Raw genomic sequence first — 24,031 nt, 5'->3', positions numbered from 1 at the left:
CGATGCTGTGGTACTTGATGACGAGTGTGTCGACGATGATGTCGATGACGACGATGGAGACTATGACAATGGTGACGATGGTGTCGTCGTCAAGTACGGGATCTGCGACGATGGCGACAAAGGTGTCGTCGTCAAGATAGGGATCTGCTATGACGATGACGAAGGTGTCGTCGTCAAGATAGGGATCTGCGATGACGATGACGAAGGTGTCGTCGTCAAGATAAGGACTGCGATGACGACGACGATGGTCTCGAGGAGACGACAGCGTCAAGGCTGAAAACTGAACCCTCTAGTTGCAAGGAACAATACATGAACTCTGAAGCAAGTTTCCTCAAAGTCTGGTGAAGGGTCACCGAGAAACCGTGTGGAGTCGTAGGCGAAGAAGTCCCACCTGCCGACGAATGTCAAAGCTCGTCAGTCCACGAGAAACTGCTGCAAAGGGAGACGTCTGCACGAGAAGGGGGTTCGCAAGAAAGGTTGTCCCTTTGTCGCCAAGTGACTTGTGGCAAAAGCGTTGCCAAGAGATCTCCTAGCAGCCGAGGAAGGGCCTACCCCATGGGTCGGCTGTGGGGTAGGAGCGGGAGAAGATGAGGAAGCAAGGGGGGTAGTGGGGGATGGAGGAGTTGGGGGGCGGGGAGTGGCTGAAGGAGAGGGGGGAGGTGAGGAGGAGGAAGGAGGCGGGGGGGGGGGGGGGGGGGGAGAGGGACAAAGGAGAATGCGAGGGGAGGAGGGGCTGTCGAAGGTGAGGCTGAGGTGGAGGGTGGAGCTGGGACCTCGTCATGCCGAAGAGGGTGGAAACAGTTCCCTGTGGGAAGTTGGAACCCACTGCTGTTGGCCTGGAGCCTGGCAACCATCCGGAGGGCAAGGCTGACATGGTGGCCCCTGTCGATGCCGACCACGAACTTGCTGCCAACCCTTCTCTGCCTGAGCCTCAGGCTCGGAGGGTGAGTCTGCTTGAGTATCCTGTGACTCTGTTTGCTGCTGCTGGCCAGCCCTAGGAGGCTGGGGCTGAGTCTGAGGTAAGGTCAGGGCCTTCTCCATGGACAGGCCTTTGAAAGCTGGCCCATCTGTCGACAAATGAAACACTGATTCGGAAAGAAGGTCCGAATACTCCACGCTCTAATGGAACCAACCACCACCTACCCGAGGTAGTAGAATGACCTTCAAGGGGGGTGGGTGTCCCGAACTAGAACACGTACTGTGGGAATGCCAACTGCCTTGGCATCTATAGAGGCTGCCGTGCGAGGTGTTTCCAGGACGATCCCAATCTCTGAGCCAATTCTGGACAGGGACGGAAGGTACTCTCTCCTCAAGCTGGGGAAGCAGACCAAAATAGGAAGGTCTGCCTCCTCGATAAGAACATTGGTAGCTGAGTCAAAACCGTGGCGCCACTGTCGAAAATGAGCTCGAACTGCTCGGATGGCCAGGGGGCTCATCACAATGACCTTGGACGCCATCTCGGGAGTCTCAAACTCTATCTGGTAGTAGCCACGTCCGAGAAGCTGAACATCAAGGATCTTGCCCATCTCTGTGAGAAGGCGGGCTTGGAGGAGATCACACACCTCCCCTCTGCTGGGTCTGGTGCTGAGAATCTTTCAGATAACAGTGGTGGCCTGAAGGCGTGCCACCTTTGCCTCTAAGCTCGCTTGCTCTATCGACGAAAGGGCAAGTTGAATGGTGGGTTCTGCGGGGTCGGGCGAGGGGGCTTCAATGGAGTCCCTCTGTGGCGGAGTAGAATCTTCCATCTGTGTCTGTTGTTACAAAGGCGAGCAAAAGGGAGTCAAGGGCGTCGATGAGAGCGAGGTGAAGCAGCAAGGCGAGTTGATGTTGCTGGGAAGATAGCACGAGGAGGGTGTGTGTGTGGGGTGGACGGGCAGCACATGGGCAGCGCGCAAGCTTGGCGGGCAGCCGGGGGGGGGATGGGGTGGGATGGAAGGGTCAAGGCAGCGCGAGGGGAGCAGGGAGGAAGGCTGCGATGGCGTGCGTGAGAGAGAGCAACAGCAGCGAGCAGTCAGTGAGAGTTTTCTTTCCAACCAACTTGTGGATTAAACTCACGAAACCACTTCATGCGAAATATCACATCACATCCAGACAGAAGAGAAACAACAAACTTAAGAGGAAAACTTTTGTTTTGAACTGAGATTGCTACCTTAGGACATTCATGTGTGAGGAGTGCATGCTAGGAGCAAATCTAAAGACCACAATGGGATCCATTGGAATAGCTTCTAAACGTACGCTCTTCACAAGAGAATCACTAATCACATCATGCATAGTGCCAGGATCTAACACGATCACAATGCACTGACCATTCACATAACCATAACACTTCATGAGAGACTCATCTAAATGATCATTAGAAACTTGGGGCACATTGGTTTTCTCATTTATGACACTTACAGAGGATGTGGATTCTGTAGGTTCTCTGGATGCTTTCTTAGGACAATCTCTTTTCATGTGACCTTTACTGTGACACTGAAAACATCTCCTTTACATACTCGGTTCTTTCTTCATGACTTAGGGATTTTTCATTAGTTTTCAACTTAGGGATTTCCTGAGTGTTAGCCTTTCCTTTATTATCACTAGGTGAAGAATTCTAGTGCTCTAGATGTAGCGGAAGATTGAGAAGACGAAGAATTATTGTTGTTCTTATCATTCGGTTGATTCTTTTGGTTCTGAGAGGTACTTGACTTGTTCCCTGGGGAGTCCACTATGTAAAAATTGCATATAGCACGTGCGAACAAGAGTTATTTAAATAATCCCTTACCTGTATATTTTTAAATATTATATGTACCCCGTATGGGGTACCCAATCTTATTAAATCAAAAAATAGAAAGAATATGATGCGAGGAATTGGGCAATGCGGCAATCAAACAGGTGGGCGGTGCGGGCAAGGCGACGGAGAGACCAGCACAGGAGACGAGCATGGGACGCGCAGGGACTGAGAGCTGTGGATACAGTAGCAGGAGTTGATGTGCACAGAGACTTGGGCCGCCCCTGCTTGCAGCTTTTCTTTATTGCGTGGGTTTCCCTCCTGGAGCAGATCGACGTGGCTGCTCGGTTGGTTACGGGAGACTATCGTAGGGTCCTTTCTTTGAAGGTGACAAGTTCGAGTCAAAATTGTGCTTTCCCTTTTTATAAGGATACGACGAGGAGCAATCTCCTGAGTGTTAAGAAGTGGGATCTTGAGGAATCTGGGCGTGAATTGAATAAAATGGAGAACGAGCCAGTAGAGAGAGTAGAGAGCAGATTGCATTTTTGTGAAAAAACTAGCCCTTATGTATGAAAATTTTCACTTTCTCAATTAAAAAACCCTTTATGTAAGTACATTTTTCTGTAAATGTATCTAATTATAAATCCCTTATTTTGTTCGCACGTGCTATCTTACATATTTCCTAGTGGACACCCCGAGACTTGTTCTCCCTTTGTTGTGCTTCACTTCTTGCTCGAGAGCGATTCTGACGGCGTCATTATAGTCGTAACACTTTCATGTCGTATTTGATGTACTCGTCCAAACCAAAAAGGAAAGTCTCCTTGCAATCCTCATCCAACTTATGCAATTGAACACCTATGTGCAAAATATGGTTAGAAAAGACATAACCGGAGTGCTATTTTGCTTGAGGCCTCTCCAATCCTCTTTCAACCGATCAAGGTACTGCGGTGGCATAATGTCACGTGACACATCCAACCCTGTGTCCGTGGACAAGCTACATCATGACCAGGGTTCAGTCAGTCAAGTCAGTCTAGAATAGGAAAGTGATTTGGCACTCTTGTGAGTCTGTTCGCAGACCGTGCATGTCCAGATACTTAGATTAGATGCATATCCTCCGGTTGCACACAGCATGATCATCAGCATTCCCATCAGAATCCCTCAGGGGAATTTTCCAGTGCATTAAACCTATTTTCCCTATTTTTGACATTTTTCACTTATTTATTAAGTGAACTTTTGTTGGGAACTAGGTAGGGCAATTTTGCTAAGATAATATATAAGCAACCTAAGGCTAGCACTATCTGGCAGAAGAAGAGGAAAGTGCACAGGCAAGGCCCCCTTGCAGTAGGCGTCTCCCTCTCCCTCTCAGCAAGAATAGACCCCCATCAGCATGGCGTTTTTCATCACCTCAGCCCCTTCAGCGTTTTCAGCCTTGGGAACCTCAGCCCCTTCAGCGTTTTCAGCCTTGGAAACCTCAGCCATCATCGCTTGAAGGACTCAGCAGTATAGCGCTTTCTGGTGCATGCTGTCCAGCGTTTTCAGCCAGCCTGTACAGCGTTTTCAGTCAGCCTGTGCAGCGTTTTTCAGCCAGTCCATTCAACGTTTTTCATGCTACTACAGGCAGCGTTTTTGCAGCAGAAATCAGCCACCCTTAGTGTTTTTGGACAGCAGTACAACAACGTTTTTGAAGCAGCAGAATTCAGCCATAGTCAGCGTCGAAGCATTCAATTTTCAGCCATAGGCTCGTCCTCGTCAGCCACACGGTCGACCTCGACATAGCAAGCATCTAGACCCATTGCATCAGCCATTGTATCAGATTGTGCAATCGATAGTAGACCACTCTCGCCATCAAGAGTGGGGCCCTTGGAGGAGGGTTTACAACGTCTCTGGTGTGGTAATCTCTTCTCTCTCTATGAAGGTGCAGCAGAATGAATGTTTGAACTTTGCTCAAGATGAGTGCTCCGAACTGTGCTCAAGGTTCCTTTTGTTCTTATGGAAGGGAGAGCCTTCTGTTCTTAATGAGAGAGTGCAATGGACACTGTGCGTGAAAGTGCATGAGACTGAGAGATAGAGAGAGAAGAGAATACGACACCAAGACGTTGTAAAACCCTCCTCCGAAGGCCCCACTCTCGTTGGCGAGAGTGGTCTACTATTGATTGCACAAACTCGTACAAGTGGATGACTGAAAACTGATGCAAGTGTAAGCTATGTCGAGGTCGACGCTAAGGCTGAAAACTGATGCAAATTCCCTGCTGTCCCAAAACGCTAATGGGCTGAAATCTGATGTGACTTTCTTGCTGTCCAAAAAACGCTAATGGTTGAAATCTGCTGGAACCAAAAACGCTGATTTGGGCTGATTTCTGTTGGCTGAAAATCGTTGGGTAGGGCTGTCAAACCGTTGAAAATGCTGATGCTAGGCGATGCTGAAAATGCTAGATCGAAAAATCATAGTCGAACAACCTGTCAGGGAACTACGAAAACAGGGTGAGTCCTACAAGGGACCTGAAAACGCAAAAAAGATAGATCTGGTTGAACCGGAGAAGAGCCTAGACCTGCGTACATTGCAAATGACCTGTCGGAAGAGCTTTTGGTAAGCTTACTGAAAGAATACCGAGATATCTTTGCTTGATCTTATAAGGATCTCAAGGGTGTTGATCCAGAAATTATCAACATACCATACCCATGACAGATGATGCTAAACCAAGTAGGGGGGCGATGTGGGGTTTCTGAAAACGCCAGGGCTGAGGTTGTATGGCGATGAAGTTCTTGATGAAAAACGCCAAGCACTGGGGTGTCTATGGCGATGAGCACTGCTGAAAACACCAAGGCTTGGGAGGTCTTGCTTGAGAGGAAATCGCCACCAAAGGGAGGATGTCCTGCTTGAGAGAGAGGGGGGGAACCTGCTGCCTGTGGCTTGTGTTCTCCTTCCTCTTCTGCCAAATAGTGCTAGCCTTGGGTTGCTTATATATTATCTTACCCAATTTGCCCTACTCAGTTCCCAACAAAAGTCACTTAAAATAATAAGTGAAAAATGTCAAAAATAGGGAAAATAGGTAAAATACATTGGAAAATTTCCTTGAAGGATTCTGATGGGAATGCTTATGATCATGCTGTGTGCAACTAGAGGATATGCATCTACACTAAGTGCCTGGGCATGTATGGTCTGCGAACAGACTCACAAAAGTGCCAGAACACTTGCTAATCTAGACTGACTGGACTGACGGAACCCTTGTCCTGCTGTAGCTTGTCCACGGACACATAGGGTTGGATGTGTCACGTGACATCCCCTCCTTTTCAAAGTGAGGTACGGGTACCGAACTGTATGGCATCGAGGGAGATCGCCAATAGCATCCGGAATCCTGGAAGGGACTCTTCGCCGGCCCACTCTGATGTGTGGGTCATGCGGTACTTGAACTTCATAAAGGTCTGCAACGCTTGCTTCTTTGGGCTGCGCTGAAAGCGACAGTCTTCTGAGGCTCCTTCTGTCACAAGGCGGGCACCACGTGTCAATAGAAAAGAACAGACTGAACAACTTTAAGCACTTCAAATAACAACTGAACTGAAATGGAAAGTGAGACGACATGCGACACGGAGTGGCGGAATTCCACCCCAGAGAGTATTGGCCCCAAACCTTGGCGCCCCTTTCGGTATTTCTTTATATTGCATCAACACAGTACAAGCCGGTACTCCAGACTCTGCACCTTCTCCAGGAAGCATGCCAGAGAATGAGCCCTAGCCTCATATTTAAAGGCCCTTGGCCTGAAAAGCAGTTATAGTAAAAAGCCTTTAAAACTCCTCAAATAAAGCTCTGTCTAATAGGTCCGGGTTGGAGGGCGAAGATATCCTCGAATAAAGCTTTGTCTAATAGGTCCGGGTTGGAGGGCGAAGATATCCTCGAATAAAGCTCTTTCTAATAGGTTCGGGTTGGAGGGTGAAGATATCCTCGAATAAAGCTCTGTCTGCTCTTTTGTGGGACCTGTATGCTTTTAGAAAAGCACACGACTGATGCTCTGATACCACTGTCACAAGGCGAGCACCACGTGCCAATAGAAAAGAACAGACTGAACAACTTTAAGCACTTCAAATAACAACTGAACTGAAATGGAAAGTGAGACGACACGCAACACGGAGTGGTGGAATTCCACCCCAGAGAGTATTGGCCCCAAACCTTGGCGCCCCTTTCGGTATTTCTTTATATTGCATCAACACAGTACAAGCCGGTACTCCAGACTCTGCACCTTCTCCAGGAAGCATGCCAGAGAATGAGCCCTAGCCTCATATTTAAAGGCCCTTGGCCTGAAAAGCAGTTATAGTAAAAAAGCCTTTGAAACTCAAAAGCTTCTAAGCAAAGCCAAAAAGCTGCCAGTGCAATTTACGGAAATCCGTATAGCCTGCCACGTCATCAGCCAGCGCAATTTTCGGAATTTGTCTGTTGCCTTAGGGTTAGGGTTTTTGGCAGAAATTAGGGTTTGCAGGTTTTAGGGTTAGGGTTTTCAGAATTAGGGTTTGCAGGTTTCAAGGTTAGGGTTTCCAACATTAGGGTTTCAGCAGTTAGGGTTTCTGGCAAACATTAGGGTTCAGGCCCCTCGGCCACATCTGTACGTTGACTCCATTCTTTAGGCTTTGACACGTCAGCAGTTTGTTACACCTTCAATGCTTCAACTTCGTCGAGAATCATGCTTCTTTCTTCCTAAAGAATCTCCATGGCTGAAAATTCTTGAAACCACTTCCAACACAAAATCATGAACATACCTATTCCATGTAAGGGATTTAGTTGTAGGAATTGAGGCTCCTTTGGTGACAATGCGAGTCAAGTATACCATAGGTGGCAAACGAGGCTCCTTTGAAGAAATGGATATCCAAAATAAATGCCCCTTGAGAGGAGATGAAAGAAGAGATCTTGATATGCTCCTGGAGAGGGTGTCCATAGCTTTGAAGAAGCTTACTCAAACTCGAAGAAGGGCCATCCCAAATGCCAAAAACATCATCTATAAATCTCTTAAAATATAGAAGAGAAGGGGAGGTGAGTAGCTTCATGCCTTATTCTAAAGAGCAAAGAAAAAGGCAAGCATAGACAATTGCAAAATTGGATCCCATTGCCGTGCCCTTGATTTGGTGTCAACACTCTCCATTAAAAGAGAGATAGTGATGGTTGAGGATAAGAGAGGCTAAGGATAAAATGAAGTGAACCTTAGGAGAGGGAAAGATGTCTTGGAGGGAATTCTTGAGAGCTAAGAGTCCTAGGATGAGGATGCTAGGATAGAGAGATTCTACATTAAAAGTAAAAAGGATAATATGGGGAGGAAAGGGGGTGGAGGTTAGGTCTAAGATAAGAGAGTGGGAATCTTTGAGGTGTTGGGTTTTGGATAAGAGAACGGGATAGAGTTATGCGTGGAGCCATTTAGAAGCATTCTCCAAAATGTAATCTTTATAAGAGCAAATGGGGCGACCAACAAGGGAGGGTTTATGGATTTTAGGTAAGAGAAAAAAAGGGTGAGGTTTGGGGTTATCTAAAGAGGAGGAGAGGATAAAGACTCGTTCATTGTTAGGAAGAAGGGGGTAATTCAGAACAATGGAGGCGAGGAGGGAAGAAACAAAAGTTAGGGGAGGGGAAGATATTTTGGAGTAGGTAAGAGGGTCCATGAGGTGGCGAAGGGCTTCCTTTTTATACCAAACCTTGGAGAGGATAACCGGTCCTAGATTTTTATCGGCCGGTTTGATAACAATGCTATGGTCATTTCTTAAGGAAGATAGGGCTTCGATCAAGAAGGGTTTTGAGTGGAAGGGAGGAATGAAAGAGAGAAGGGGTTTAAGGAGGGTGAAGATATGCTTGAAGGCAAGGTTAAGGGTAGAGGAAGGAGAGGGAGGATTCCAAGAGGGATTAGGGATAGATAAAGAGAGGGTAGAAGAAGGGGAAGCATTCTTAAAAAACATTTTAAGATGAAGAGTTCTTTTTAGGTTAAGAGTAAGCTTCAAGGATTGAAGCCGGTGAGGGTGGAGGAGAGGGAGGATTATAGTTGAGTCCAAGACTTCGGAGTTTTTGTTCGGAGGAGGAGAGGGAACGATTAGAGAGATTGTGTGAAGAGCGGTTGGTCACTTTGTGCTCAAGAGAGGAGATAGAACGATTGCTTAAAACCAAAATTTTAAAAGGTGAGGATTTGTGAGAGGAAGCCAGTATTACAACGTTTTTAACCCGAGTGGGAGGGGTGGGGAGGAGAGGGAAGGTACAAGGAGGAGGGGTCCAAATGTGAGAGAAAAGATTGGGTTGAGAGAAGAGCAAGTGGACCCAAGTAGTAGGGTGCTCCATCTCTAGTTCAACCTCCTCCATTGCAAGTTTTTTGAAGTTTTGGCCAAGCGTTTGGGGTGAAGAGGCTTAGGTTGAGACAAGCGGGAGGTGTTAGGGGAAGGAGGATAGTTGGGGGTGAAAGCGCGAAGTAGAGGGTACCGGTAGGTGCGCGTCGTCGCGATGTAGTGCAGGATTGGGGCAAGAAGCAGGAGGCAAGAGTGCACAGAGAAGGAGCGCTAGCATTCGAAGACAGAGATAGAGAGAGAGCTTGTGCGATTTTTGGGAAACGATTGGGCTTTGTGGGGTTTCCACTTATTTTTTAAGTGACCTTTAAAAATTGTTGGTCCAGGTTCAATGTGAACCTGGACAAAGTATAAAATGTACATTAAAGTATAACATGGGGGTCATTTAGGGCCTTTAACCCAACAACCTCCCACTTAAAGGCATAAATGACACCTTTAAGCTAACCAATTCCCACTAGTTGTATGCAATGCGTTGAGCCTTAGCAAGACTCTTGGTGAGAACATGTGCAGGGTTATCCTGTGTATGGATCTTAGTCAAGGTGACTAGACCATCCTCCAATAGCTGACATATGAAGTGGTACCGCACATCTATGTGTTTGGTACGCGCATGAAACATGGCATTTTTGGCTAAGTAGACAGCACTCTGGCTATCACAACCCAACACAGGGGTATGAGCAGGCATGCCAAGTTCTTTTGCAAGTCTGCCCAACCAAATGGCCTCCTTTGAAGCCTCTGTGGCTGAAATGTATTCAGCCTCAGTAGTACTCAATGCCACAATTTTCTGCAACCTAGAACACCAAGAGACTGCACCACCAGCAATAGAAAATACATATCCACTGGTAGATTTCCTGGTATCCATGTCACCTGCCATGTCTGCATCACAATATCCCTGCAACTTTAAGTCACTTTTGTTACCTTCCAAATATCTCAGAATGCATTTGACAGCTTCCTAGTGCGCTTTGCCAGGATTCGACATGTATCGACTAATAACTTCCACACGTGTAGGAACTACAAAACCTTCAGGTTGTTTCATGTATATGTCCTCTTCAATGTCACCATGCAAAAACGCTGTCTTTACATCCATTTGATTCAATTCCAAATCAAGCACCGCAATGAGAGCAAAAAGGACACGTAAAGGTGTAAGCTTTACAACAGGGGAAAAGATTTCTTCAAAATCAATTCCTTCTTTCTGTGCATATCCTTTTGCAACCAATCTTGCCTTCTACTTGGATTTTTCATCCACAATCTTAATCTTGTGCACCCATTTGTTAGGAAGAGCCTTTCTCCCTTTAGGGAATGGCACAAGATCCCAAGTATCATTTGCATACAAGGATTTCATTTCCTCTTGCATTGCAAGCTCCCACTTACTGCTTGACTTACATGACTTAGCCTCTTTATAAGTAAGAAGTTCACCCTCATTAATCAACATTACATGATGTAAAGAGGGATTAAATCTCTACGGTTGCCTTCTCAAACGAGTTGACCTGCGTACCCAATGATCTACATTCTCAAGCAACAGTTCTACATTATAAGGCAACTCATTTTCAGCTCTATCATGCTGCTGAAAATCATCTTCAGCCAATTCAGGTGGCTGTCCATCCTCATTAGGCGCATCAATATCATGTCCTACCTCTTCTGGCTCAAGGTTAACCGGCTGATTATCAATTTCAGCTTGCGGTAATGCATCATGAGGCTCTTTTTCAACATCAATGGGTGGCATGGAAGACTGAAATCTAACTGTTTTCTTGTCAGCATCAGATTTTGTAGCATTCTTAAGCAATTTTGCCTCATTGAAGACTACATCTCGGCTGCGAATTACCTTTCTAAATTGTGGTAACCACACTCTACAACCCATTTCACCTTCTTCCCCATAACCTAAGAATACTCCCTTAATGGACTTCATATCAAGCTTTGTTCTCAAGTCATTACGTACATGAACAAAAGCTTTGCAGCCAAATACTCTGAAATGATCATAAGAGGCAGGTTTGCCAAACCAAACCTCCTGTGGAATGTCATTTTTCAGCGTACTATTCGGAGAGCAATTGCAAATATGAATTGCTGTTGTCAATGCCTCCTCCCAAAACTCTTGGGAAAGATTAGCGGTAGACAACATGCAACGCACTCTTTATATAAAGTACGGTTGTACCTCTCAGCCACACCAATAGAAGACGGATTATAAGGGACTGTCAACTCCCTTTATCCCATTATCATCACAAAAATGCTGAAATTCAACAGATACATATTCTCCTCCATTGTCCGACCTGAGACGTTTAAGCTTAGCACTCTTTTGAGTAATGACAAAGCATGAAACTTCTTAAAAGCATTAAAAATCTCACTCTTACTTTTCAACAAATGTACCCATCCTTTACTGGTACAATCATCAATGAATGTAACAAAATACAATGCACCACCAAAAGACTTAACATGCATAGTGCATACATCGAAGTGAATAAGATCAAGAGGATTAGCTTTGCAAGAGACACCAGAGTAATAAGAAGATTTCTTTTGCTTTCCATAAAGACAATCATTGCAAAAATCTAAGTTTCTGCCTTTTACATCAAGCCTCTTCAAAGAGGAAAGCACTTGTCACAAAGTGATGACCTAGCTGCCCGAAACCCTAATTCTGCCAGAAACCCTAACCCTAAAAAGATTGCAGAGAATGCTGACGTGGTAGTAGCAGCGGCAAGTTGCTTTTTGCAGCAGTTTTTGGCAGCTTTTGGGCGATGCTTTTTATGCTACGCAATTGAAGAAAAAGAGAGAGAGAGAGCTTTTGTTTGCTTTATTCCCTCTCAAGAGAGAAAAAGAGAGAGATGGTGAAAAGCAGAAGGCTTTTGCTTTATTTTAAAAGCTTTTGATTTTCAGCTTTTGAAGCTTTTTGGGGCTCTGCTTTTGGCATCCCTTGTACTCTTTAAATAAGTGGGTAGGCCACTCACAACTCAGAGCATCTGGACGCAGAGTCTGTGTGAGTGCCTGCTCGCACTCTTGTACTTTGAACTTTGATTAATACAAAAAGAAATACTGAAAGGGGCGCCATTCTTTGGGGCCCATATCTCTAGGCACGGAACTTCGCCGAATCTATTGTGAACTGTGAACTATTTTGAAGTGGTTATTTGGTGTTATCGCGGTTGATTCTTGACTTGGAGTGTCCAAGTCTGTTACAGTGGTATCAGAGCACGGCCGATTTCTCTTCTACGGGAAATTCAATCCCAATTTTTTTCCGCGGCACCTATGGCTTCACGCAAGGATCAGTCGACTCCCTCTGCATCCGGAGATGCGCAGGGATCACAACGAAGATTCCGACAGAGAGTATGGCCCGCCTCGGCCTACTCAGGCGGAGCAACGAGAGATGAAGCGTCGTCAATTGATCGGCGATGCAACAAAGATGATGCTCAGTTTTGCGAAGTACCCAAAATTGGCAAAATATACGAGCGAGACTTCTTTTCATGAAGTGCACGAGCAGTGGCAGAAAACCACAACACCATCCCCGAAACCCGCTCTCAAGAAACCTTCTGCTCACAAGAAATATTCAGAGAAGGAATTAGAAGAGGTGGTTGATGCACGGATTGCTCAGCTTTTTGACGTGCAGAACAAAGTTAAAAAGCACGGCAAAAAGCAGAAGAAAGGCACTGACTTTTCGGGTTATTTGGGTCGTCAGTCGACATTTGATAAGGCAAAGAAACAGAAGAAGCGTGTTCGATTTGAAGGAGTACCCGGTTCTTCTTCTTCTTCTTCTTTTGACAGTTCTTCTAGCTCTTCGGATTCGAGCGAAGAAGACAGAAAAGGCAAAAAGCGAAGCAAGAAACAACGCTTCAGAAAGAACAAGAAAAAGGCAAAGAAGTCTAAATCTCGCCCAGTGAGAGACAGTTCTACGGAGGACTTGTCTACAGACAGTTCAGACTCTGATGAGAGCAACTTTTATGCAAAAAAGAAGAATTTTTACAAAGCCAACCAGTATGACTTTCTCGAAGACAAAAGCAAGAAAGTCCGAGAATTTAAGGAAGGTGGACAGTCAATTAAATTTGACACGTTTTCGGGATATAGAGATGCTTCGAAGGCTTTGTCTTTTGTACAACAGTTTGACATCGCTTTCGCGGGAGGACGCTACTTCGAGCACTCTAAGATTCGGAGAGCTGCCGCTTACTTTAAAGGGAATGCTCGAACTTGGTGGTCCACGCTTCTTTTAAACAAGACTGCGCCAGTTAATGGCTGAAATTCAAGAGACTTTTTATTTCTTCTTGGCTGATTCGAGAGTATGAACGTGATATACGAACTGCTTGGAACCATCTTTGGATGACCAAGAAAGATACAGTGGACGCTTATTGCGAGAGACTTTGGAGCTCTTTTCTACCCGCCTCTTCATTCAAGAAGATCTCGTTCAGAGAACAGATTGAGCGTTTTTGCGAAACGGGGTTTTGCCATTCAGTTTGGCAGTTTGACCTACCCCACCGATGAGGTCATGACACAAAGAGCTGAATAGACTTCGACGAATGAAAGTAGAAAGAGAAAGAGCAACTCAGAAAAGAAAGATGCACGACCAAAGCTTACTCCTCAGAAGCGGGCTTGCTTCGTCAGGGAGGGGAAGTGCTTTGGATGCGGGGAACATGGACATATCTCCGCGAAGTGCCCTAGCAAGGCACCGAATGAACAGGATGAAGAAAGGTCAGAAAGTTCTAAAGCAGCTGAGAGACGTGGCAGAAAAGGAAGATAAAAGCAGAAATGGTACCATGTTGCGTGGGGCTTGAACCGAATCAAATGAATGAAAGTACAAACTTTGTTGCTTCTGGGGCAAAGTGAAAGATCAGGAAGCTCTTTTGAAGGAGCCAAGGCCAACTTCTTTTGAATTGGAATTGGCGGCTCGATTTGGAATTACGCCCGACAGGCTGAGACCAGAGGTGGAGGTAGTTCGAGTGGCACCCGGACGGGATGTTGCCATTACACCGAGCATTGGAAAACTTCATTTGCAATGACAGGGGTGTTTTAGGGCACGCGGAGTGATGTTCTATTCGAAATCCCTTGGCACCACAAGAACAACGCCGTGGTTGACTACCGGGCCGAGAATGCGACTTTGACAAATGAAGGGCTCAAAGATTGTACTCGATGAATTTCAGTTTCTTTACTTACGTTTTTTAGGAGAGAATTGAACGATGGATGAAGGTCAAATATGTTTTGACCTGAACAAAAGAACGCCAAGATTTTCTCCATACTCGTGCCGATTGCTTTTCAGAGGGCTTGTCAGGCGAGTTACCGCCCGCTCGTCTTGAAGATCATACCATTGATATGATACCTGGAAGCACACCACCGAACAGGCCACCTTACCATGTGAGCCGAGCACAGAATGAAGAGATTATGAAAGACCTCTTGGAAAAGGGTCTTGTCCAGCCTAGTACTTCACCGTATTGCTCTCGAGTGTTGTTGGTTTTGAAGTAAGACGAATCTCGGAGAATGTGCATCGATTATAGAGCTCTCAACAAAATCAGCATTAAGAACAGATTTCCGATTCCTAGGATCAATGATATACTCGACAGATTACAGGGATCCTCGTGCTTTAGCAGGATTGATATGAAGAGTGGATATCATCAGATTAGAATCGCACCGGGCTTTTCGGACTACTTTTGGGTTATTTGTTTTTGGTGATGCCTTCTGGCTTAACCAATGCTCCTGCGACATTTAACCGGATGATGGACAGGATTTTTCGAGAGTATAGGCTATTTGTTGGCACTTTCTTTGACAATATCATTGTTTTCTCCAAGAATGAGGCAGAACACATAGATCATTTGCTTCAGGTCTTTCAGGCATTACGAGATCACAAGTTAGTGATTAATGCAAAGAAAAGTGAATTTTTCCTACCAGAGATACACTGTTTGGGACACATTGTCTCAGCAGCGGGAGTGCAAATGCATCCGGCCAAGATAGAGACTATCCGTGATTGGCCCGATTTGAAGAATGTCCATGAAGTTAGAAGCTTCTTGGGACTGTGTTCGTACTACAGGCGGTTCTTTCGAAAGTTTGCAGAGGTTGCTTCCCCTTGCATATCTTGACACAGAAAGGAATCCCTTTCTCGTGGGGACCCACAAAAGTGCCCGCCTTTCAAGAATTGAAAAAGAATTTGACTACAGGGTCAATTTTTGACTTTGCCAGATTTGCAGAAGTCGTTTGAAGTATATTGTGATACTTGTGGTCGTAGTCTAGATGCGGTCTTAATGCAAGAAGGCCAATGTCATTGCCTATGAGAGCCGATTGTTTTCAAGGCCGGAATTGACAGTACAGATATGTGAGAGAGAGCTTTTGGCGACTATCTATGCTCTTATTCAGTGGCGACATTACCTACTTGGAGTCGATTTTACGATTTTTACAGATGATGGGAGTTTACGCTACTTCTTGTCACGGAAGCAATTATCGGAAAAAGCAGATGCGGTGGGCAAACATCTTGTCACGGTTTACTTCCGGATTGTCCATGTGCATGGACATAAGAAATTGGTGGCAAATACTTTGTCCCGAAAGCTGTTGGTTCTGGCTATTTCCGCGATACATCATAGAAACTTCGAGGTATTGGTTGGTCAATACGCCACAGATACAGATTTTGCAGATGTATTCCGTTGAATACAGAAAGGGGAGATGGTAGCTGACTATTCCATTCGGGATAGCTACTTGATGAAGAAAACCATGTTGTGCGTTCCACAGCCGTTGAGGGAAAAGGTTATGATTGAATGCCACCGTCCGCCTTTTACGGGTCACTTTGGCATTGCTACCACCTTGAAAGGGGTAGAGAGATACTTCTTTTGGTCGAGACTCAAGAAGGATGTGGAAGGGTTTGTGCACAGTTGCTTGGTATGCAAGAAGGTCAAGTTTTGACAAGCATAAAGCACAGGGATTGTTACAGCTTTTTTACCCATACCCACCCGCCCTAGGAATGTATTGCAATGGATTTGATCGCTTGAGAACACAGTGTGGGCACGATTCTTTATTGCCCAGGTCTTCAGATTACATGGCATGCCTGAGACGATTGTCTCCGACAGGCACCTCAGGTTCACGAGTTTGTTTCGGACGGCTATTTGGGAGAACATAGGCACGTGGTTGCAGTTCTCGTTCCACTTGCAGACTGACGGGCAATCAGAGATTGCTAATTCAGTGGTACTGGATTTGTTAAAGTCTTCTGTGTTTGATCAGACGACTACTTGGGAAAGGATTTTACCTTTGGTGGAATATGCCTACAGAAACACGTTTAAACTCTTTGATGGGGAAGGTGCCATTTGAGATTCTTGAAATTGCTACGAAGGTTTTACCCTTCCTTAGCACGAAAGATAAGATTTTTCTTTGAAGCCGACCAGTTCACGAGGGACTTGGTCCGGAAGGCTTTGCAAAAATTTCGGGAAAGACAGAAAAAGGCAGCAGATCGCCATTGTTGTGATTTGAAATTGAAGGAGAATGATTGGGTGCTCATTTGAAATTGAAGGAGAATGATTGGGTGCTCTTACATTATGGGAAGGCACTCTCGAGAAAGAAACCAGAAAGGGAAAGAAGCGGCTTCTTTGAAAGCTTAGCATGAGATAGTGTGGACCTTTGCAGATTTTCCGAAAAGATAAACGATATCTCCTTAGGATTGAACAAGGTTGTTTCCGTACGTACGTACGGTATGGTTCTGTACCGTATGGTACGTCCGTACGGTATCCGTACGCACCGTACGTACCCACAAAAAAAAGAAAAGAAAAGAAAAAACTCTGAAAAAATAAACCTTTGGGAAAAAAAAAATCGCCAACGGTGCCTATTCCCCGTGGTCGGATTAGGTGGGCGAGGCCTTTAATAAGTCCACCTATCCTATACTGGTTATTATCACAACAGAGAATCAGAGAGTAGAACAGAGTCTCTGCACAGTGTCTGCATAGAGACCAAGGAAGGATTTGCCGCCACCGATAAGGTTCTTTCTTCCTCCCTCCCTCCCTCTCTTTGTGTTTGGAGTCTGCAAGGAAGCACTCTAGAGTCCCGACCTCGCGAAAGATTGTAAGTTTTGTATTCAACTTGGAAGTGTGCGTTAATTGTGTTGCAAAGTTATCTAGCGGTTACTTAACTTGTGGGGTGATTTTAAGTGTTTTTTGAAAGTTGTGGCTATGTTTAAGTATTGTGCAGTGTTTTTAAACTAGATAGGTTGTATATAAATTTGAAATTCTTTGTATTTTTAGCTTTTAAAAAATATACTACGAATTTTACGTACCTTATGGCCCAATCCATACGGTACAACGTACAGTACGTACCGAACACGTACCGAATACTACGTACCTTACAACCTTGGGATTGAAGCTACCAGAATACTTGGAGGATTCACAATGTTTTTCATGTGAGTCTCTTGAAGCCTTCTGAAGGCGATGTGCCTGATGATGAACAACCCGAAATGGACGAAAACGAGCAGATACTCATTCTAGAACAGAAATTGGCACAGAAAGAAAGAATAAAGATAAAGTCCGAAGGCGGTTCTTGGTTAAGTTCAAGAACTATCCTGCATTGGATGCGAAGTGGATGGAGGAGGAGGACCTAGTAGATACTCCTCATATTGTGAAACTTTACCTCGAAGCTTTTGGTTTAGTATAGTCTACTCCAAATGGAACCCAGAATTCAGCTTGGCCGGAGATCTAGTGCAGTGGGATGCACAAGAGGGGAGTTACTCCGCTCCTTTGTCAACGGATGCCTCGATTTTGATACTAGAGTCACTGATTGATGAGCGGGCGGCGGTGTGTGCAAGTGAAAGAGCACGCGAAGAAGTGCAGTGTGTGTGCAGAGAGGGGAGGCGAAGGCAAGGAGGAGAGGAAGCGCTAGCAGAAGAGAGAGGGCTCACATTTTTGGGGAAAACTCAATAAGTGAGTTTTGGGTTTTCCCACATTTATTATAAGTGACCTTTAAAAAATGTGTCTGGACAAAGTATAAAAATGTACAAAAATGGGTTATTTAAGCCTTTAACCCAACAACCTCCCACTTAAAGGCATAAATGACGCCTTTAAGCTACGTGACTCCCACCATCTCTATGCATAGATGATGTTGTGCTTTGGGTAAACACTTAGTGAGAGCATTGGCTGGATTTTGTGATGTATGGACCTTAACCAATGTAATAATGCCATCCTCAAACACTTCTCGTATGAAGTGATACCGCACATCAATATGCTTTATGCGTGCATGAAACATGGCGTTCTTTGCCAGACATATAGCACTCTGGCTATCACAACCAAGCATAGGTGCCTTGGCAGGCAAGCCAAACTCACTGCATAGGCGTGCTAACCAAATAGCTTCTTTGGAAGCCTCAGTGGCTGAAATATATTCAGCCTCTGTAGTAGACAATGCAACAATCTTTTGCAATCTAGAACACCATGAAACAGCACCTCCCACAAGAGTAAATACATAGCCACTTGTGGATTTCTGTGTATCCACATCACCAGCCATGTTAGAGTCACAAAATCCCTTCAACTCCATTGGTCCTTTACCATAGCAGAGGCATTTGTTTTTAGTCCCTTTCAAGTACCTCATAATGGACTTCACTGCATCCCAATGCAACCTGCTTGGATTAGCCACAAACCGGCTCACAACTCCCACTGCATGGGCTATGTCAGGCCTAGTAGCAACCATAGCATACATAAGTGAACCACAAGCTGAAGCATAAGGCACACTTTGCATGTCATTGGCTTCTTCCTTTGACTTGGGACAATCATCCTTGGAGATTTTAACATATGGCTGTAATGGCACACCAAGAGGCTTTGCTTCAGCCATGATAAATCTGTCCAGCACCTTTTCAATGTACTTTTCTTGCGACAAATACAATAGGCGCTTGTCTCTTTGCCGTGTAACACGCACTCCAAGTATGTTCAGTTGCCCCAAGGTCTTTCATTGAAAACGCAGATTTCAGCTGCCCTTTAAGAGCATCTACAGTGCTTCTTTTCTTTGCAGCTATCAACATATCGTCTACATAGAGCACAAGAATGATCGGGCTGCCATCCTCATCACGTTTGGTATACAAACAATGGTCTGCATGGCTTCTTTTGTAACCATGTTTAAGCATGAAGCAATCAAACTTCTTGTACCACTGTCTACATGATTGTTTCAGCCCATACAAGCTTCTATTGAGCATACATACCAAATGTTCCTTGCCATGGATGACAAAACCCTCGGGTTGCTTCATGTAAAGCTCTTCTTCCACATCACCATGCAAGAAAGCGGTATGTACATCCATTTGGTCCATTTCCAAATCAAGAGCATCCACAATGGCAAACAATACACGCAAAGTGGTCATCTTCACAACAGGAGAGAACACTTCCTGAAAGTCTATGCCCTTGGTTTGAACATATCCCTTTGCCACAAGCCTTGCCTTATACTTGGGTTTTGCATCAACAGTTTTGATTTTATACACCCATTTGTTAGGAATGGCCTTCCTTCCTTTGGGCAATTCAACCAAATCCCAAGTATGATTAGCATGCAAAGCTTTAATCTCTTCCTGCATAGCAAGCTCCCACTTGTCGCTGTGCTCACATGTCTTTTCCTCTTTATACGTAAGAGGCTCTCCCTCATCTATCAACATAATGTAATGCAAAGAGGGGTCATATCGACTCACAGGCCGTCTTTGACGAGTAGACCGCCTCACCCAATGATCCACATTATCCAGCAATGGGTTTACATCAGGTGGCACTACAAAATCATCAACAACCAGGTACATCATTTTCAGCACCATTTTCAACATTGTTTCTTGGCTGCAAATGCCCTTCAGGAGTCTCAATTTGCTGTCCAACATCATCTGGCTCAAACACCACTGGATCACCTACATTTTCAGCCATTTGTGGTGCATCATGAGGGTCAGAAATAGGCCTAACAGGTGGCTGGTCATGCTGAAATTTCACCCTTTTATGGTCATGCTTTGAGGCACAATTGTTTTGAAGTAGCCTTGCCTCATTAAAAACAACATTCCGGCTGCGTACAACCCTTTTGAGCTGAGGTAACCAAATCCTGTAACCCACTTCGCCTTCTTCACCATATCCCATGAAAAGGCCTTTAATGGACTTCACATCTAGTTTACTCCTCAACTCAGGTCTAACATGCACAAAAGCTTCGTAACCAAAAATGCGTAAGTGATCATATGAAGCAGGCTTGTTAGACCAAACCTCTTTAGGGATGTCACCTTTCAAAGACATGTGAGGGGATCGATTGCATATATGCATTGCAGTTTTCAAAGCTTCTCCCCAAAATCCATGAGAGAGATTAGCTGTGGACAGCATGCATCTCACCCTCTCACAAAGTGTCCTATTGAATCTTTCAGCCACACCATTAGAAGAGGGGCGGTATGGCACAATAAGCTCCCTCTTAATGCCCAAATTTTCACAAAACTTGTTAAATTCAGTACTTGTGTACTCCCCCCCATTGTCTGTACGCAAGCATTTTAGCTTTCTACCAGTTTGGGTGGTCACAAATGCATGAAATCTCTTAAACACAGCAAAGGCCTTAGACTTAAGCAAATAAACCCAAATTTTCCTAGAATGATCATCAACAAAGGAGACAAAATAACATGCACCACCCATAGACTTAGTAGGCATGCTACATACATCAGAATGTACAGATCAAGCACACAAGATTTACGAGAGACACCAGAGTAATAAGAACGCTTTACTTGCTTGCCATATTGACATTCATTACAAAAATCAAGCTTTGTGCCTTTAGCATCAAGCTTGTTCAAAGTACAAAGCTTAGAAAGGCCCTTTTGGCTCATATGGCCAAGCCTCTTGTGCCACAACTCCATGTGAGAGTTAATTTCAGCCAATGCAATAAACTTGCCCAACAAGGCCTTTCCATGCATGCAGTAAAGTGTCCCTTTCTTTGTGCCCTTTACAATCAGCCTTGAGCCTTTAGTCATTTTCCATGACCCTCTCTCAAACAAGATGCTGTAACCATGTATATCCATCTGACCAACTGAAAGCAGACTCTTCTTGATTCCCGGCACATATTGAACATCATGCAAGACAAGCTCATTTGTGCCATCTATGGAGAGATGCACAGTGCCAATATCCTCAATGGAACATGCATGATTGTTTCCAAGGTATACATGGCCACGCTTGCCCGCATCAAAAGTAGAGAAACACTCCTTGATAGGAGTCACATGAAATGAAGCACTTGAATCAACAATCCAAGTCTGGGACAATGCATCATTGACAGTCAACAAAGCATCAATAAGATCATTCTTGGTGATCTGCATGTCCTGTGAATGAACATTTAGAGAGGCATCAAAGTCATAAGCATCATCATCTGACAAAGTGGCACACAAGATGTCCTCTACATCTGACAGCTCCTCAATCACGACACTAGAAGCCACATTGGTCTTCTCTTTGTCCTTTGAGCTATCATGTGCATCTGCCTTGACTTCCTTCTTCTCTTTCTTTTTGTCTCCGCCGTTCTTTTTCCTTTCTAACTCAGCTTTATAGTACCTGCAATCGGGTTTCTTGTGACCTTTCTTGCCGCATTGATAGCAAGTCACATCACCCTTGCCTTTGCTTGCATTTCCCCTTTCTTTACTCTTACTCTTACTCCTTTGTGCATAAGCATTCTTCTTTTCTGTCCTGCCTCTAACCATGTTGGCAGAGCTGCCTCCCTCTCCACTTGCTTTCCTCCTGATTTCTTCATTCAAGATAGAACCCCTAATACCATCAAAGGTCAAATTGGGGTTATTGGACAACGAAACCACCAAAGTTTCCCATGACTCAGGTAAGATTATAAGCAAGAAGATAGCTTTCAGCTTATCATCAAAAGGGGGCAAGCCAGAATCCTGTAACTGCGACAAAGTACCTGCGAACAATGACAAGTGTTCTACCGCGCTCTTGGACTCATCTAGTTGCATGCCAACAAGTTTTCGCATCAAGTGCACCTGGTTGACAGGCGTTGTATTTTCATACATTCCCTTTAACTTCTCCCACATATCAAAAGCAATCGTGAGACCTTTCATATTAATGACGGTCTCATCTGTCATGGCCATTTTAATGTATGTAACGGCTTTCCTGTTCATGCTAACCCATGCTTCATCTGTCATATTCTGTGGCTTCACTTGTTCAAGTGCCCCTTCGCAATCCTTAAGGAATAGGATTCTCTGAATCCTATCTTTCCAAAGATCAAAACCTGTTCCATCGAACCTCCTAATCTCGAAGAGGTTCTTCACATCCGAAGAAGATGAGGCCATAGTTGCACGAAATAAGAGGGATAATACGTTGAATTTTTGGGCAAAATGCGTAAAAATCGGAGTATAGTCTCACAGAGATGTGTACTATAGCTCCAAATGGTCACAGGAGCAGTTTGGGGCAAAATAGGACGATTTGGGCACAAAATTCAATTTCTGAAATTTATGCACAGGAAATTTCAGCGAGCGACTTTGTGCTCAAAAACAACAAATTTAGTTGTTTTTAGCCTCAGAGGACATACATAAGGCTAATACACAGCCTTTAGAAGCATGTAAGCACAAAAGCCCCAATTTGTAGCATCAAAATTGCATAAAATTGAGCCACAAATGGTCATACATCGACAAAATTTGTCAAATGTGCGTAGATTGCATCAATTTGCACTTTCCCCAATGTAATCGCACCATAAAAACACTTGCAAAAACTTGCGTAAATCTGAAATTTGCTTAAAACTCGTGTTTTAGGGCTTGTTTTTCGGCAATTTCAGGGTTTTCGGGTAGCGGGGACTTAGCAAAAGTATTCCCACACCTTAATACATCATTTGCAAAACCTGTATTTTGTTGTCACAACCTGTAATTTCCTGTTTTTGACCTAATTTCAGCCTATTTTAGATCAATTTTGGTTGCCGGGAGCTCTCTAGTGTCCGGGGACGAGTCCTTTGGCGACGAAATTGCAAAATCTTGCGTGAAAGTTGACCTTCTTGGCTGAAATTCAGCGTTTGCAGGTTTGGGGGCAAACCCCAATCGGGCTCTGATACCAGTTGATGAGCGCGCGGCGGTGTGTGCAAGTGAAAGAGCACGCGAGGAAGTGCAGTGTGTGCAGAGAGGGGAGGCGAAGGCCAGCAAGAGAGGAAGCGCTAGCAGAAGAGAGAGGGCTCACGTTTTTGGGAAAAACTCAATAAGTGAGTTTTGGGTTTTCCCACTTTTATTATAAGTGACCTTTAAAAAATGTGTCCAGGTTCAATATGAACTTATACAAAGTATAAAAATATACAAAAAGGGGTTATTTAAGCTTTTAACCCAACACTGATGTCTCTTTGAGCTTCAGGGATACTGAGAGCTTACAGTATTCTGCTGGATGACTTTATGAAATGGAATTCCTAATTATGATACTGATTTGTTCTTGACTTCTTTTAAGTGCAGGAATTGATGGACGAAATGACTGCAACATTTTGGTCTGATTGATCTCGAATAGACATGGTTGCAATAGGGGTTAGTCAATCGGACATCGATGAGGTCCCGATTGGATCTAGATGCGATTGCTAGCTACATTGCCGATAAATTATGGTCTAAGATCCGAATGAATGTTGAATGTCATGTGATGTCCTGTGATGTCGAGTGATGTCCTGTGATGTCATGTGATGTGACTGTCGATTGGTACATGTGCTAGATGTGTGTTCCTAGTACGTAGGTACTAACAATCAGTGTCTGCTAAGACGGTTTATGGCCTCTGTTTGGGCGATTTACAATGCTTTCAAGAGGGGGGTATGTCACAAAGTGATGACGTGGCTGCCCGAAACCCTAATTTTGTAGAAACCCTAACCCTAAAAAGACTGAAGAAAATGGTGAGGTGGCAACTTGCTTTTTGCGGCAGTTTTTCGCAGCTTTTGGGCGATGCTTTTTATGCTATGCAATTGAAGAAAGAGAGAGAGAGCTTTTGTTTGCTTTATTCCCTCTCAAGAGAGAAAGAGAGAGATGGTGAAAAGCAGAAGGCTTTTGCTTTATTTTAAAAGCTTTTGATTTTCAGCTTTTGAAGCTTTTTGGGGCTCTGCTTTTGGCAACCCTTGTACTCTTTAAATAAGTGGGTAGGCCACTCACAACTTAGAGCA

General features: G+C 44.6%; 2 protein-coding genes across 2 annotated transcripts in view; one reads left to right on the top strand and one right to left on the bottom strand.

Annotated features, from left to right (window-relative positions):
* Positions 1 to 24,031, top strand: part of CRK (ARP2/3 complex 16 kDa subunit (p16-Arc)) — a 71,511-nt gene that overhangs the window by 8,135 nt on the left and 39,345 nt on the right. The window lies entirely within an intron of this gene.
* LOC147419572 (uncharacterized) lies at positions 778 to 22,007 on the bottom strand. The gene is made up of 4 exons (XM_086505258.1): positions 21,928 to 22,007; positions 20,587 to 21,672; positions 1,200 to 1,314; positions 778 to 1,119 (listed from the first exon to the last, which is right to left on the bottom strand). Exons 1-4 carry the CDS (start codon positions 22,005 to 22,007, stop codon positions 778 to 780), a joined length of 1,623 nt encoding a protein of 540 aa, XP_086361384.1.

This window comes from Adiantum capillus-veneris, chromosome 29 (assembly GCF_014529385.1).
Source record: "Adiantum capillus-veneris isolate H3 chromosome 29, ASM1452938v2, whole genome shotgun sequence".
Classification (NCBI taxonomy): domain Eukaryota; kingdom Viridiplantae; phylum Streptophyta; class Polypodiopsida; order Polypodiales; family Pteridaceae; genus Adiantum; species Adiantum capillus-veneris.
Note: the sequence above shows the minus strand (reverse complement) of the source record. Positions and strands in the feature narration are given on the sequence as shown.